Below are 18,054 nucleotides of genomic sequence, written 5' to 3'. Positions count from 1 at the left end.
GTATGTCCGGTAGGGAAACGACAACTCTTGAGAAGACGTACATGGGTGAATGGGGCCCGGGACCGTTACCAGAAGGAGACTGGGGGCGGATCAAACAATAGTCGTCTCCATTACATTTCTCATGTGTAGAAAATGGTAAATAGACATCTCTTTCACAGTGATTTTGAAGATTGAGCAGGATAGTCTGTCAAATGCCTAGTATAATGTCTGATACCTTGTAGCTCTTTAATAAATCATAGCTGCTATAACATAGCAGGGAGGCAACTAGCCAGCATTTCTCAAAACTGACACCTGTAATCAGTGTGACGCTCTCACTCTTAACTAAGAAGCATAAGTAGCCATAATTCTTCACTTCACTCTTTAGCACTGCTCATGTATTTATTTCTCATAGTCTCTTCCCTGTGGAAGACCTGAATTAGGACTACGTTTCTAGTTGTAGTATAGGTATGTTAATAACCTGTAAACATTCCTGGGAAATTTATGTTTTAAATAAAATTCCATATTAAGGATTGGATCTTAAAAATTTTCTTTTGATTAAAAAGCCTTGCTGAGATCCATGGTTTTTTTCTGGGTGGCGAAAACTATCTATCGTGGAAGCTATTCTCAGTGTCATTTGCGTGCATATTAAGTGTATAATGTATTTAGATTTTTTCTTCTTCTGCATTCTTTTTTCCTTTGTTTTTGCTATTATAGTTTTTATTCTCCTTCCCCCTGAGTTTTGTAGAAGTGGAAGAAGCATGTTTTCTTACAGAAAAACAGTCGATGTTTCCTGATGGATAATGCTATTGCAGGTGTGGGAGGGTTGTTAGGGCCAATTTTACGACAATATCAATCTGTTAGGAAGCAGACTTATGTAAGAAAAGCTTGGGGGTGGGGGATCGTCTGTCACTTTCATCAGCTGTGACTCTGAGATTAAGAACAGGTTACTTTCACTTTCATGACTTTTGTGTTAGTTCAGCTCTGTTTGTTTACATTTGCTTGATTCTGGATTTTATCCTTATCTCTTTACTGTAGTTTGAATGTAGCTTTCTTTTCTGAATGACTGATTTGTTTATTAGCTTTATCCTCACTGGAAATTACCCATTTTCTAATACTTTATAATTCAGAATATGCACACAGGAATGTTCCCCGTTGTAACTTCTTATCCATCCTCTCCTTAATTTAAAGTTGCATGATATCTTCTGGTTCAAAATAATTTGAATAATACTGTACTCTGTGTGTGAATTAGGCCGTTTGTATTTAAAAAACATAATCATGTAATGGGATGAGACTGGCTCTCTCTAAAGGATTAATAGTTAAGAGAACACGTGTCCAGAAATCAAAATTCATAAATTGTCTGAATTATTATATGTTATTTAAAAAGTAACATGGCAACATAAATCATCGAGTGAGGCTCTATGAGTCAATTACTCTTCAGGACTAAATCAGGTATTAGAATATTAATTGTTTTTTGCTTCTTTAGTACCTGAAATAGTTAATTGGATGGTACTTTAGTTTCCTGGAAAAGTTAATCATCATCACCAAATACTTAATGTTCTCCCCAGAGTAATTTATAACTCATAGGTAGAATTTGGTGGATCAGTTACATTTTTCTATTCTGAGATTCTCGGTGAAATATGCATTAGATGTGTATATTTTAGGCACCAATTTTCTTCATCAGCGTAGATATGATTTTTTGGTTTGAATCAATAGTTGCATCAGTACAGGCATACGTCGTTTTATTGTGCTTTGCTTTACTGCACTTTGCAGATACTGCGTTTTTTTACAAATTGAAGGTTTGTGGTGACCCCATGTCAAGCAGGTGTGTTGGCACCATTTTTCTGACAGCATTTGCTCACTTCATGTCTCTGTGTCACGTTTTGGTAACTCTCACAATATTTCAAACATTTTCATTATTGTATTTGTTATGATGATCTGTGATTAGTGATCTTTGATGTTACTATTAAGACTCACTGAAGGCTCAGATGATGGTTAGCATTTTTTAGCAATAAATTATTTTTTAATTAAAATATGTACATTGTGTTTTTAGACGTAATGCTATTGCATATTTAATGACTACATTGTAGTGTAAACATAAATTTTATATGCACCGGGAAACCAAAAAAATTCATGGGACTTGCTTTACTGCGATACTTGCTTTATAGCAGTGATCTGGAACAGAAACCACAGTATCTCCAAGGTATGCCTGTACCAGAGTTTTGGCAATGACCTTCTTCCCCCTGGCCTCAATTCTTACTAAAAGAAAATTTAAACAAGTGTTTCCTTCAAAAGAAAGACCTGAAAACACATTTTGGGTGAAAAGTATGGGCTGTGATAAACTTTACTTTGGGTGATAATTTTTGTCCCTTTTATGGCACCACAGATTCCATTACAGATAATGAAGTAGCTAAAATTTTAGTTTTTTAAATTTTAAAATTAGTTTTTAAAAATATTCAGTTGCTTCCACTTTCCTCTTTAATTATTTACAGGACACTGTTTATATCTTATATGTGTTCAGTTTGATTTTTTCATTTTGGCATATTTTTTCATTGTCCAATGAATTGAAAGATAACATCTGGGGAGATGCCAGAGAGAGACTTCTGCCTCCTGTTAGCTCTGTCACCTCAGACTCCCACTCTTCATCGATAAAAATGAGCACTAAATTGTGTACCTGCCAGGATTTATCTGAAGATAATATAGGTGAAGCGTATTTTAATTTCTTTTTCTTTTATTTATTCATATTCTCTTTTGATCTTAAAAAGACTGAAGGAGCTTCCAGGTACAGGTGGCACAGTGCCTGGCCCATGCGGTAGGAAGCGTTCTCTAGGTGTTTAGGTACTGTAAGTTAACACATGCTTACAGGAGTTGAGTACTCAGCCCTCCTTACACATTAGCTGCCAGCCTTCCCACCCTGGCTCTGCTTGCATGATACAGAAACCACTCGGTGCAGTGCCTGGGATGTAATAGAGAGTTAATAGATGGCAGGCATTATTATCATCATCTTATTTAATTCTCACAAACATACTGTCAGTGCTGTACTACAATTATGCTTATTTTGTACACAGGGAAACTGAGGCTCAGAGAGATTAAGTAACCTCCTTAAGGTCACACAGCTATTAAGAGGTGGAGCCGGGGCCCAAGATGAGTTTGTCAAAATCCTAAACCTGAGCCGTTAACGTCTAAGCTACACTTTAGTGTCTTAGGAGTGATTTTTAATTTTCTTAGCTTATTGAGAAATTAATTAAGGTATGCTTTTTATTATGTATTCGGAGTACTTGTTTAGAATAAAATGTAGATTTCAATGTTTTTAAAGTGAAGGAACTCCGAAACTGATGAAGTTGGATTGTGAATATACCTAGAATACTGACAAATCTGTAAATATTCAGTAAGTACCTCTGCAAATACAGTGGAAGGCTGATTGAAGGCTTAGAAATCTATAAAAATTATTTTTAATGCCTTTTAATTATGTTTAAAAAGGTAATTAAAATTTTAATTTTACTTAATTAACCATAAATTTACAAATTATGAGATTAATTTATAAAAAACAAATTCACTTTTTAGCTCATTTGACTTAACATTTGTTAAAATTAACTTCACCTTAAAAAATATCCCTTAATCAGATTTTCCTTTGTAGTTGTTTAATTCCCATCTAGCATTGTAAGATTAGCCAATTTTCTGCATTTTAGACATTAAAGATATACAACTTGATAGTAATCAATCATGAAATAGTTATTAAGCTTTTAATACATGCTTAGCACCAAGCAAAATGCCATGAGATAGAAGGAAGCATATGGTACACATTCTCCAGCACTTTGAAATCTACTGAACTATACAAGATGGTCCATAATTGAGTGCTGAATTTTGCAGATCAAACTAAGAATTCTGCATGTAGTTTAAAAATGACACGACCCTCACAACTCCCGTGGAAGAAAAGTAAAGTATCCATCATGTCATGAAAGATCATAAAATTGGTCCCTGATTTTCTTGTATCAGATGGAGACTTTAAAATGTGTGACATAAAGAACAGAATAACATCAATCAGTAATAAACATGCCTGTAGATTTTAGGCTTCCGTTAAACATAATCGGACAAGGTAAGCTGCTTTCAGGCTAAATACTGTTCTCTCTTTGCTTCCTCTTCTGCCCCTGGATTATTCTTAGCCCTCTGGTCTATTGTGATTCGCCAAGATTTCTCTTGTACTGCTACTACTGCTCATTAATCCACGTTTGGAATCCCTTTCACCCTCTTCTCGATTTCTCCTTTCTTGCCTTTTTGCCTCATTTCATTATTTGCCAACATAGTGAAACAGCTTCATTAAGATGAAGACACTTAGAGGGACTAATTTAACTTTCTGCCTATCATGGCCACGGACTAAGTCACTTGCCACTTAATGGAAGACCCAAGTTTTGTCTTTAAGCTGATGACTGAAAATATCCACTGAATTCCTGGCCTTGAGACTCTTTTCCTATTCACTTGCTCATGATTTTTCTTTAACCTCTGGTACCTCAGCTTCCCCATCTGGGGTTTTAAAACTCTGTCTCCGCTTTCCTTTTTTTTTTTTTTTAATTTATTTATTTGGTTGCACCATGTCTTAGTTGTGGCATGCGGGATCTTTTAATTCTTTTAGTTGTAGCATGTGGGATCTAGTTCCCCGACCAGGGATCAAACCCGGGCCCCCTACATTGGGAGTGCAGAGCCTTAGCCACTGGACCACCAGGGAAGTCCCTGTCCCTGCTTTCTTTCTGTTTGTTTGTTTTTTTTTTTTTTAGCTTGAACTATGAACATTGATTTCTCACAATTTTGGAGGATGGCAAGTCCAAGATCAAGGCGCTTGCAGATTCAGTGTCTGATGAGGACCAACTTCCTGGTTCATAGACTGCTGTCTTCTCACTGTCACTTTCACTTCTCCCATGCTCTTTCCTAGCTATATGTGAGATGCATGTGTAGTGAACAGGGTTCTCATTTCAATACGTCCCTGCTTTCTTTGAAAACGTTTTATTGTAAAATGTTTGATCAATGCAAAAGAATATATGGAGCATACATGTAAGTTTTACAGCTTGATGATGAAAGGATCGCATGTGGATCTACCTTTCCAACTGAAGAACTTGAACATCACCATGAACAGTGAAGCTTCTCCCCCCGCATCCTTCTCTGAGCAGATGTCCTCACAACTCTCCTGTTACGCGGATCAAGTCCCTTTCCCCCCACTTATTTACCACCATATGTATGTATTCCTTGCTTTTTTCTCCTTCAACAAAATGTTTCTGAGATTCAGCCGTATGGATCCATGTAGCTGTAGTTCATTTATTTTTTACTCCTGGATAATACTGTTTTATGAATATACAATAATTTATTCATCTCCTGTGGTTGCTTAAGTTGTTTGCAATTTTTTGGATAGTACAAATGTTATTATGAACATGTTGGCCTATGTCCCCAGATGCTCATGGGCAAGGGTTCCTTTAGAGAGAAGCATACTTGGGTGTGGAGCTGCTGAGCTGTAGGATGTGCCCATCTTTGATATCTTTTAATCTCCTTTTCATTTATCATTCAACAATTTACCAGTCTCTGGTTCACTTGGCTTTTTTTAATCAGAAATGGCTTTCTGCCTAAGAATGGCCTTTCTCACTAGTCATTTTCATTTTCTTCATTTATGTACATTGTTAATACTATTTTTTTTTTTGCGGTACGCGGGCCTCTCACTGTTTTGGCTTCTTCCATTGTGGAGCACAGGCTCCGGATGCGCAGGCTCAGCGGCCATGGCTCACGGGCCCAGCCGCTCCGCGACACGTGGGATCCTCCCGGACCGGGGCGCAAACCCTTGTCCCCTGCATTGGCAGGCAGACTCTCAACCACTGCGCCACCAGGGAAGCCCATATTGTTATACTATTAATAATTATGGTACTTGTAGCATTGGGGGAGAGAACTTATATATCAGAATTAGCAAATAATTCAATTGGCAGTTCCGTTCACTGTTTTGGTTTTTAAGTTTTCCTTTTCAGTCATTGTGAGCCTTTTTCTTAGGCTTGGCCAGAACCACCCTTGGTTTTCAGGCTCTTTTTCTGTCTGAACTTGTGAGTGTTACTTGCTGATGACTCCAAACACAAAATAGCACTGAGCATGCACACATTGACAGAAATCATATTTAAGCAATAAAGGTCATTTTTGAAATTTAATAAGAAGGAGGAAACTAATATTTGCTAATGACCTAGTAAGGGCATGTTGCTGCTTGATGTTCCCATGTTATATATGTTAACCCTCCAAACATTGTGTAGCGTATTGCTTTTTTTAAATTTTTCCATTTTATAACAGAGGATCAGGAGTGTTAGAGAAATTGAACAAATTAAGATCACAGGACAGAATTAGGGTTTAAATTCAGGTCTTTTGATTCTTGATTTAGGGTTCTAATCTATAATACAGGAAGATAAATATGTGTGTGTATGTGTGTGTACACATGCATTTACACGTGTATGTAGCATATCAATATTAGGTAGCATTCAGTATTTGAAATGTATTAAGTTACTTCTGAAGAAAAATATGGCGTCAAATTGCCCATTGTATATATTTCTTGCATTTGAGTTTAAGAATGCATTTTCAAAATGCCTTGATTTAGTTCTGAAGGGATAAGCCTACAGGGAACTGAGACTGCATTACCTCTTTCTGAACTCACAGTTGTGTCTTGATTCTCTGCTCCCTCCTTCTGTGTCCTTCCTGCCTTTTTCTGACAGGAGATGCAGATCACCTGGCTGGGTCTTTCGAGGAGGCCGGGGTCTCAGGCTGGGCCCAAGAACTCTCTGTCTTCTGTGGTCCTGGGATGTTCTCTAATAGTGGACGACTGCAGGGGGGAGGACCAAAATTGCCTGCCCTCTTACTGGTCTCTGGCTTCTGTTTTGCTCACTCCAGTGGGTTAATACAGTGGCCAGAAAGAGCCTGTTAAACCAGAAGTCCAGTGTGTTGCTGCTCTGCTTATAGCCCTCACCTCCTTCTGGTCTTACTTCAAGGTCACTTTCTCACTGAGGCCTTCCCTGACCACCCTATTTAAAAGGGCAGCATTCCTGACCCTTCTCCTCTCACTTCTTGCTTTATTTTTCTCTTAGCCCCCCCCACTGACATACCATTTATTCAACTTATATAAATTTCACATCTTTTCTTTCTCTCCCGCTGTAATGTAAACTCCATGAGGCAGGGATCATTGACTGTTTTCTTTGCTGCATTGTTCCCACCTCTGGAACAGTACTTTGCTCATAGTAGGTGCTCAATAACGATTTGTTGAATGAGCAAAGAATTAAATAGGTGAATATTTGAGGAGATTCCAAAGAATGACATTCCTAGAATAACTTGCCATTGTTATTTGTAGAATCATCATAAAATACTTTTTAACAGGATAGAGGACAAGAGACCAGAGGCGATAATTTTTTTTTTTTTTTTTTTGCGGTACGCGGGCCTCTCACTGTTGTGACCTCTCCCGTTGCGGGGCACAGGCTCCAGACGCTCAGGCTCAGCGGCCATGGCTCACGGGCCCAGCCGCTCCGCGGCACGTGGGATCTCCCCGGGGCACGAACTCGTGTCCCCCTGCATCGGCAGGTGGACTCTCAAACACTGCGCCACCAGGGAAGCCCCCAGAGGTGATAATTTTATAGCCAATGCTGAAGCATAGGGAAGAAAAGGCATTTTTAGTGGGGACAGAGCAGGAGTTTCTAAGAGCAGCTTATATGAGGCTCAGTGAATACTTGTTGAGTTAATGTTAATATATGAGCACTGTGATGGACTGAATATTTGTATCCTCCCAAAGTTCATATGTTTAAACCTAATCCCCAATGTGATGATATTAGGAGGTGGGGCCTTTGGGAGGTAATTTGGTCATGAGGGTGGAGCCCTCATAAATGGGATTTGTGCCCTAATAGAAGAGACCCCAGAGAGCTCCCTCATCCCTTACTCCATGCGAGGTTACAGTGAGAAGATGGCCATCTGTGAACCAGGAAGCAGGCTCTCACCAGACACCGAATCTGCTTGCACCTTGATCTTGGATTTTTCAGCCTCTAAACTGTGAGAAATAAATTTTTGTTGTTTATAAGCCACCCAGTCAATGGCTTTTTTGTTATATCAACCCAAATGGACTAAGATAAGCACTATGGCTAGCAATTTCTTTCTAAATCTGATCTAGATCTGTGTTTCTTAGCTTAACCTCCCAGCTCTTCCGTCTTCTTCAGCCAAAATGGAGCCATTTTCAGTCCCTGAATATGGGGTTCCTCTCTTACCTCTGGGTCTGGGCCATACTCCTGTTGTCTGCTTCTACTCCCCTTCTTTCTCGCTCCCCTGCTCCCTCCCTTCTTCCCTTTCTTTTTTTATTTTATTTTATTTTTTTGCAGTATGTGGGCCTCCCACTGCCGTGGCCTCTCCCGTTGTGGAGCACAGGCTCCGGATGCGCAGGGTCAGCGGCCATGGGTCACAGGCCCAGCCGCTCTGCGGCATGTGGGATCTTCGCGGACTGGGGCACGAACCCGTGTCCCCTGCATCGGCAGGTGGACTCCCAACCACTGCGCCACCAGGGAAGCCCTAGGACTGTTCTTTTTGATGTCCTATGAGAGACACTGGGTAACCCTTTCAAGTCAAGCAAAACTAATACAATGATGATAATGCTGGGCATTTGCACAATACCTTATACCTTCTAAAGTTCTTCCCTGTGATTTATCTCATTCAGTCCCTACAGCCTTATTAGTTAAGAATTTATCAGAATGTCTAATTAGAAATGAGGAAACTTTGGCTCAGAGAAGCTAGGAGACCTGTGAGGTGACTGGTAAGTGACAGGGATGGGATGTGAAATCTAGGCTCTTGTCTGCTAAAGCAATGCGTTTTCCCTGATACAATCCCCTATTTTTTTTTTTTTCTTGCGTTATGCGGGCCTCTCACTGCTGTGGCCTCTCCCATCCGCGGAGCACAGGCTCCGGACGCGCAGGCCCAGCGGCCATGGCTCACGGGCCCAGCCGCTCCGCGGCACGCGGGATCCTCCCGAAACGGGGCACGAACCCGCGCCTCCCGCATCGGCAGGCGGACTCCCAAGCACTGCGCCACCAGGGAAGCCCCCCTATTTTTATAAACTCGTAAATCTTGTGTCATAAATAGAAAGAACCAGTGTGTAGAAGTAAATGAGGAGAAATTCACATGTTAATAATTCTGGAAAACTCGCTGTACATGTGTATACGTTGTAGGCATGTTAGGGGTTGTGTATTAATCAGAATTCTTTTGGTTATTGAAAGGAGAGATATTAGCTCACTTAACTGGTAAGCCTGGTGGTTCTGGCTTTAGGAAGAGTTAGATCCAGGTGCTCAAATGATGTTGTCAGGAGTCTCTCATGATCTCTTGCTTTGCTTGCCTCTGTGTTGGCTTCATCATCATTGGGTAGTGGCCAAATTATGGCCAGCAGCTTCAGTTTTACAGCTTGCTAAACTAGCCAGACCGTGGAGAAAGAGCACCCCTTTCCCAAGAGTTCCTACCAAAGTCCTAGATCTGGGGCTCTTGGACACACACCAGATTCTGTGTGTGGGCCGATTCCAGGGCCCAGGGTGCAGTGCTCTCACTGGCTGGATGGGGTCGTGTTGTGAGGGCAGAGGAAACACATGAGACTGAAGAGAGGAATCCTCTTACCTCCCTCTGACCTTTGAGCTCTTTTTATTTTTATATCCACTTGTCTCTCAGAATCAGACTATGCATACCTGGCAAACCATCAGATATAACATTTAAAAGTAGACCTGAGTAGAGAGAGAGGATGTAAGTGGCTGGGAGTACAGAAAAGAGAGGGACTGATTAAGGGCTCCAAGGCTCCCTGTGTGCAGTAAAGATTTACTGGGTGGATTGGTGCTTGAGTTGATGCTAAGAGTATAGGAGGCTTGGTTGTGGATCACCCCATTAAAAAAGGATTAAACATCTTCTAAAACTCTGCAATCCAGTTATGGAAGTGATTGTATACTCTTCAAAACTAGTCACTTAATGTGGCAAGCCCAAATCAGATGATTCTTATGTGTCTTGTGAATGTGGAAAGGACACTTAAATGGTAATTAACTCAAAAGTTACGATTCCAAAATTTACTGTTTTTTTCTTTTCAGTTCTTTCTTTGGAAATTGCCATTAAAAAAAAAACCCAGGCTAATCACAAAAAGAATATGTGATTGTGTCTTCTCTGAAATTGGTGTTAGGGATGTTAGAACTTGGCTTATAGATTTTTCTTCTTATTTCTTCATTCCTGTTGCTACTATAACCTTGCCATCATCTTTCTTACTTTTATTATTCTACTGCTCTGCACCTTAGTGCTTACTTCAAGCAAAGCTAAATGTCTTCCCTGCTTAGTTAGGCATAAAACCCTGAGAATGTACTGGTGTGTATCTTCACACATGCTGGGAGATTGAGAGTTAGAAGGCTAATCTCATTCAGCATTTTCTGTAGAAGAAAAATAATGTGGTTTATTTGACCTTTTACTTATGGAAATAAAGTAAGGGTTTTAGTACTTTTATACATTCAAACGAAACGTGGAGGGAAAATTAGATATTCTTAGGCTAAAAGTGATGAGAGTATCTGTTTCTTTTTATTTATTGTCATCTGAGTTTTTTTTTTTTTTAAGCTCTTCAGGTAAAAGGAAATCTTCCAGTAGCCTCATGGACAGAGAGAATTGAGTATTTAAAGACAAACGCAACTCAACAAAAACAGTCATTTCATGATCAGTTAAGGAGACTTTTCAAATGTATTTAGAAAGTAGCATTTACAGAATCATTTTTATTAGCTACCCTAAATGTTAATTATTAATTTAAGTTTTAATTTGAAGCTGATAATTATGAATGTGGAAATGGGGATTATATGAGTTATCAAAAATATGTTTCCATATGTCTTGATATCTAGCCTTTTAAAGAAATAAGAACAGTCCAAGTGATGTAACCATCTCAGTCATTAACAAGCAGGATATTTAACTGGTGTGAAAGTTATTGTCATTATGCTAATAATAGGAGGTGGGGCCCTAGTAAGATTAAGCACTAGCTATTCCAATCCCCTGAGGAAACTGTAAAATTCAGCCTCACTGGGTTGTAATTAGAAGAGAAATATGTTTAAATACCGAAAAAAACTTAGGTACCTCACACAGTATGCCAAGGGCATGCGCTTGAAGCCTTTTAATCTCTAGGTGTGGCCTGTTCTATAAATATTTTCATAAGCATTTACATAGTCAACGTTTGGCAGTACAACATTGTATAATCATGTCCATATGCTTTGCCTTATGAAACAGAATGAAAACTTTGTTAGGACAGGGCTGCTGTTGATAATGTTGTATGTCTCCCTCCTCCATAGTGCTGTCCAGGCTCAAAATGATGCTTTGTCACTGACAAGACAAGCCATGGGAGCAAATTTAACTTTCTTTTTCTACATTTTTGTCAGTTTTAGTATAACTATTAATGATGATAATAATAACTATTATGGAGTACTTGCTTGCTTCTTGTGGGCTAGGTATGTGAATTAAGACATTTGATCTTTCAACCTACTAAATAGCATTATTTAAATACTATTATTGTTGTTATCATCACCATTTTACAAATGAGACCACCGAGGCACAGAGTGGTTGAGTAACTTGCCTAAGGTCACACAGTGGTTGCTGGAACACAAACCAAGCAGTCTAGCTATGCACTGTGCCACCTGCTAATAGAGCTGTTCCTGGAGACTCTGCTTCCAGTTTTAGCAGCTTATATGGCCCCCATCTATCCCGAGTGGGATTTGTGATTCTTTTGCTTACTTTTCTTTTTCTTCCTTTCTTTCTTTCACTTCTATTTCTGTTAGGTCAAGTACAAAAGAGATTTTGAAGAAAGCAAAGGAAGGGGCTTCAGCATTGTTACAGACACTCCTGAACTACAGAGGCTGAAGAGGACTCAGGAACAAATCAGTAATGTAGGTGACCTTTTGTTCAGTGATGTAATACCCTAACTTGTATTTCTGGTGAGAAAGTGAAATTGGGCAACTTGGAAGTGTTCTTATTGCTATGGGATGCAAGCAGTACTCAGTATCCTCAGAAAATATGCCAAGTTAACCTTTTAAACTCCTTCCCTTTGATTTCATCACAGTTATCAAGAGCCTAACACTTTAATAGCAGTGACTACAGGCATACCTCATTGTATCATGCTTTGCTTTATTATACTTCACAGATAATGTGTTTTTTACAAACAGAAGGTTTGTGGCAACCTCGTGTTGTCAGATTATGGTTAGCAGTTTTTAGCAATAGCGTATTTTTAAATTAAGGTAGGTACATTTTTTTAGACATAATGCTATCGCACACTTAATAGACAACAGTATAGTATAAACATAACTTTTATATGCACCGGGAAACCAAAAAATTCATGGGACTTGCTTTATTGTGATATTTGCTTTATTGAGCTGTTTTGGAACTGAACATGCAATATCTCTGAGGTATGCCTGTATATTTCTGAATACACTTTTAATTTATTTATTAAACTGATTTATCTAGTAAATTGATTTATTTAGTAAATCAATTCAATTGAATAAATTAATTGTAAATAAATTAATTGTGTATTTAGAAATAATAATATTGCTATTAAAAGACATTATTGTAATTTAGCATCTTATTTCTTTTTGAATGATTCTCAGCTTTTGAATTTTTCCAAAATAGGACTTGTATAGGTAAATATTAAAGCCATCAGTTAATTTTTTGCACTGGGATAGTATACAATGTATACATGTAAGGTTAGTTATCTGGAGAAATCTCATGTTTTCTAATTGTGTATATTTAAGATTTCATATTTTAAATTAGATATTTGTTGAAATGGCGTATTACATCTAATTTTTGAAATAAACATTTACCTTTGAAGTTGCTTTGGATTTGAAAGCTGCGTCTTGTTCAGTAATAGCGTTTTCTTGAAAAAGAAAATTGAGACTAACAGAAGTTCAAAACATATTAGGGACCAAAATTGTTAACCGAGTACTTATTAAAAGTGCTAATTATGTTTCTTCTAAAGTATTATATGAAGTGCATCAAAATGAATTTTTTTCCAGAAAAAAGTTAACTCAGTGTTAGGTATTCAAGAGGAAATATGAATGAAAATCAACAACTGTGTACATGATATAAAAGTATGAGCAAATATGCAAGAGGCATACCATTTTTCACGAGAAGTCTATTTTGTGTGTCACTTGTACAATCACCAAAATTTGTGTGTTGAGATGTTTTAAATTGCGTAGCATTAATTTCTAGGAAATTTTTAATTAGCAGATTGTTTTAAACTCACTGGTATTTGGCCATCATCATAATATACATATATATATTAACAATTTGCAGATAGAATCATAGGCTATAATCTGAGAAAGAATTTTATGTGTCAGAAGTTCAAAAACAGAATTATTCAGTATTTTAAAAATTTATTTAGGGAGTGAGAGGAGACAGAGCAGACACTTTGTTTTGCCATATTCCCTAAGGTTTATCCGTTGTTTGCTCTTTAAATGGACATTTTATTTCAGTAAGGACTTTTTTGTTCGAAGAGAAAGGGTTGAATTTTAAGGATTCATGGCTTTTGTCCCTTAGTTTTTCTACCTCATCCTCACAACCCCACCAATCATTAATACTGAAGATTGAGTCCATCGTCTTTCTTCCCTGTCATTCTTTCCTTGAATCAAAACCCTATTTTTGTTTTTTAAAATACAAATTAGAGATATGTCCCACTGTCAGTTACATTCAGTAATGTTTCTTTTTTTGGATTACTTTTGGAGAACCTTTTTAAAAAAATAAAAATAATGCTGCATAAAACAAAGTTACAACATAAATCTTCAACTATCACAAATTTATTTCAAAAAGAACTAAACATTTCTACTTAAGACATCTACATGACAGCAAACGTAAGGATTGCAGTTGATTCAAAGGTAAGCCTTTTAATTTATATTCAAATTAAGTCATTATTCATACTTAATAAGAAAAGAACTGATCATTTCACCAACCTTTATCATTAGCAGGAATATACATTTTATTCAATACCAGAGGCTGTTTGCAGATCCATTCTTAATTATGCAAAAAACCATTATAACCCAGGTACGTATAAATCTATATTTACCATATACGTAGCAGTATATGCAAAATACTATTTAGATTAAGCCTGTAATATAGACAGTCCTGATTTTTAGAAGTATTTAAATTAGATAACATCTTTAAAAAAAAAATTTGTGCCACTTTCTTGATGTTAGCAACCATAGATAGCAGTCTTATAAGTAGTTCTTTTAGCTGTGATGAGGCGTATTACTATTTGGATAGCAGTAAGAAAATATAGATTTCATAATATTACTGTTAGGGATTTATTCTTAACAGTTTTAGTGAGAAATAATTGACATACATTACTGTATAAGTTTAAGGTGTGCAGCGTGATGATTTGATTTACATGTATTGTGAAGTGATTACCACAGTAGGTTTAGTTAACATCATCATCTCAAATAGATACAATAAAAAGAAAAGAAAAAAAAATTCTTTTTGTGATGAGAATTCTTAGGATCTACTCTAACAAGTTTCCTGTATATCATAGAGCAGTTGTACATATAATCATCATGTTGTACATTACATTCCTAATACTTATTTACCTTATAACTGGAGGTTTGTACCTTTTGACCACCTTCCTCCAGTTCTCCCTCTCTCCACCCCTCTGGTAACCACAAAACTGATCTTTTTTCATATGAGTTCGGTGTGTGTTTTGTTTCTTTGTTTTTTAGATTACACATATAAGTGAGATCATACAGTATTTGTCAATAAGTCTCTCTGACTTATTTCACGTAGCATAATGCCTTCAAGGTCCATCAATATAGTTGAAAGTGGTAGGATTTTCTTGTTTTTTATGGTTGAAAAATATTCCAGTGTGTGTGTGTGTGTGTGTGTGTTTGTGTTTGTGTGTGTGTACACATACATACATATATCTCAAAACTTCTTTATCCACTTATCCATTGATGGATACTTAGGTTGTTTCCATGTCTTCACTATTGTGAATAATGATGCAATGAGCATGGGAGTGCGGATATCTTTTTGAGATAGGATTTTTCATTCCTTTGGATATATTCCCAGAAGTGGAATTGTTAGATAATATGGTAGTTCTATTTTTAATTTTTTGAGGAACCTCTATACTGTTTTTCATAGTGGCTGCACCAATTTACGATCCTACCAACAGTGCACAAGGAGTTAGGGATTTACTCTTGAAGAAAAGAAGCTGTTAAATATTCTGAGGTCTAGTGAGTTTATTATTCATTTGTAAGGCTACAGCTTCATGAATTTTCCTGTGACCTCACAGGTTTTCCATATTACTCAAGGATCTTTTTTCCATAAGAAACTTGGGTTAATCTGAAAAGTGGTACTCTGGGTAGTCTAGTTTTCCGCATTGCTTTCAGATAAACCCAAACCCTGAAATTTATTGGCCAGATCCAGACAGATAATTTTTGACAGTGGCCTAGATTGTGTCTGTTTTGGGAGGAAGAAGGTCAGACTGAAGAGACACCAGCATCTTCCTGCTGGAGATGCTGGGATGGAGTGGGCTTATCCTGAAAATCACAAGGGATAGGAGATTTGAGCTCCAGGTTTAATGTGGGTTGATGTAGGTGGGTTAACTAAGTCAGGGTCTTTGCGATCTTTATTTTTCCATTTGCTTCATTGTTTTACTTGTTTTTGGTTTATCTTTGAATATTGTCTGGATCCTTCTAAGCTGCCTTTAATACCTTTTGGACTAAGGAAAATATAAAGACATAAAACAGTGGATTTAATGACGACTCCTAGGTGTTTTGGGTAATCTGTTACGGATGAATGGGCATTTTTGATTGCTTGTGTCTGTGTCAGTGTTATGAAAATTTTCCAGACACTCTCATATTCATTTGTCAAAGATTTGAAATCATTTGGAAATGCCTACTCAGTCTGTTTATGTTACTGAGGTGTGGGATGAAATACAACTGTAAATTTGAAATTGTGTGTAATGAAAAGGGTGAGAGCAGGTTTAGCCTCAGCTTCTTTCTTTTGGTGTCTATAATGCCAACATATTGAACCTGGAGATTTATTAAATGCTGCAATTTAAAATTCTTCTGCTATATTACTCCCTTAGTATAGCTGCAGAAAGAATAAGAAAAGAGGCAGGATTTCACAATTTACAGAATGGTTGGAAAGAAAAAGAACTGGTTCCCAAAATAAAGAAAAAAATTTTCCATGAAATTCCAGAAGATGTCTGATTGCTTACCCCACCTCCCTAGGTCATACATTCTAGGTCCTAAATTCAGAAATGGCAGAAATGTCCTAGTACACCCTCATTACTTAGTGATATTTTAGGAAAATGTTCTTAAAGGACAACGTACAAATGTGAATTGAGGAATTCCTGTGCATTTGAACATTAAAAAAAGCCTTTTCTCCGTTGTCCTCATAGCTCTAGCTTGCGTGGGTAATTGTAAAGGCTGTTTCTAATTCATGTGGTTACCACCTTCAAGTTTATAATCAGTACATTCAGGGAATCTGCAGCAGGATAGCAAGGCAGAATCACCACCAGACATCTGAGGGACTCAGTCCAGCCTGAAGATTATTGATGTGTTCCAGTTTGCCTGTTTACACACTAATATAAGCTGTATTTTCAATTAGCTGAGACAGTCTGTGGATAAATTGTGAAATAAAATGATAAAGTTCAACCCCGAGAGACTTTGACAATCTTTGTGCTGTAGATAAAATCTAGATGTTTATTTTCTCATTTATTTCAGGTGGTGGAAAAATATCGTGTGAAGGGGAAGGGGGAAAAAATTAAAAAACCCAGATGACAAAATCTTGTATTTTACAGAGCGACTGAAATGGTAAGTATACCATTATGTGATTTGTTAAGATTTGTGCCTTGACTCACAGAGGAAATACTTGTGCGTATGTATATGTATGCCTGCATGTGTGCCTGTGTGTGTTGGCTTCAGTGGGAATCTCTAGAACTCCCTTTCCTTAGATCACTGGCCCACAGACAATACAGACCATAGTGTTTTCATCTGCTGTGTGTTCTGTCCCTTACCCTATAAGTATCTATCCCTATGGTTATCTACCCTGTTTCCCAAATACCTCTTTTCACTGCCATTTTCACAGTTAGCATACCCAGAAATGCTTGCTTGCTTTACAGGAAAAGTTCAGGTTGAAGCCTTTTTTCTTTCTTTCTTTTTTTTTTTTTTAACATTATAGAAAAGAGTCTCTCTGTAATTTGATATTGAAATGTAATTATTTTTAGCTTTTTTGAGACAGCTACATAATTTTTCATTGACTTCTTAGAATGCAAAATAAATTATATGCCCATTAATAAGCTCACATGGATACTGCTGATTTAGTTCCCTGAGATTTTGTGAGTTAGCTTCAAAAATATTAGATTATTGGAGGTAAACATGGCCTAATAACTGAATAGCAGTGTCTATGGACTATTAAAAGATTTGATTCAAAGTTATGTTGAGTGTAAGGGTGAGCATGAGGGTAGGGTTGATTATCTGGGGATCTGGTCTCTGTTTGTAATTTAAATAAATCATTTTGACAGAGACTAACTGTGGCCATGTTCAAGCTGCTGATGGTGTGAAATTGAGTTGTATGGTGGACAGAAGACAAGCAGTCGGGAGAAATCCCCAAAGGCAAAATTTGTTATGTAATTGGGTCAACTCATGCATGAAAAATGCATGCTAATTGTAAACTGGTAGCAAAATTATAGTGTATGAGGCAATTAGGTCTTATTTGAACCTGAACAACTGACATAGAGTTTTTCTTTCTTTTTTTTTTTATATTGAGCAAACATAAGATTTTTTTTTTTAAAGGTGGGAAGGGTAAACACCATTCCATATTGAAATAGATTGTTAATTTTGTTCCTCATACAAGAAGCGTAACTGTTTTATAACTAATGAAAAACTGATATGGAATCTTCTGATTTTGAGTAGTGAAATCTAGTACACCAGGCAGTTTGAAAGGAGAATGGTTATTTCTGTTATAACAGACAGTTTGTTATAACTCATAACTGGGCTGGTTAATATAGGTGATTAGTGATGAGGTCAGTGGTTTCAGTTTAAGCCCTTGAAATCTAGTATT

The 18,054-nt window shown here is 37.3% G+C and overlaps 1 protein-coding gene across 1 annotated transcript in view; it reads left to right on the top strand.

Moving 5' to 3' along the window:
- NEBL (nebulette) overlaps window positions 1–18,054 on the top strand; it is a 346,434-nt gene that overhangs the window by 165,671 nt on the left and 162,709 nt on the right. Inside the window, exon 4 of the mRNA XM_007457419.1 lies at window positions 11,790–11,897. Coding sequence (XP_007457481.1) covers window positions 11,790–11,897 — 108 coding nt within the window. The remainder of the gene's footprint in view (window positions 1–11,789; window positions 11,898–18,054) is intronic.

The sequence above is a fragment of the Lipotes vexillifer genome, unplaced genomic scaffold (genome assembly GCF_000442215.2).
Source record: "Lipotes vexillifer unplaced genomic scaffold, Lipotes_vexillifer_v1.1 scaffold1332, whole genome shotgun sequence".
Lineage (NCBI taxonomy): Eukaryota > Metazoa > Chordata > Mammalia > Artiodactyla > Lipotidae > Lipotes > Lipotes vexillifer.
Note: the sequence above shows the minus strand (reverse complement) of the source record. Positions and strands in the feature narration are given on the sequence as shown.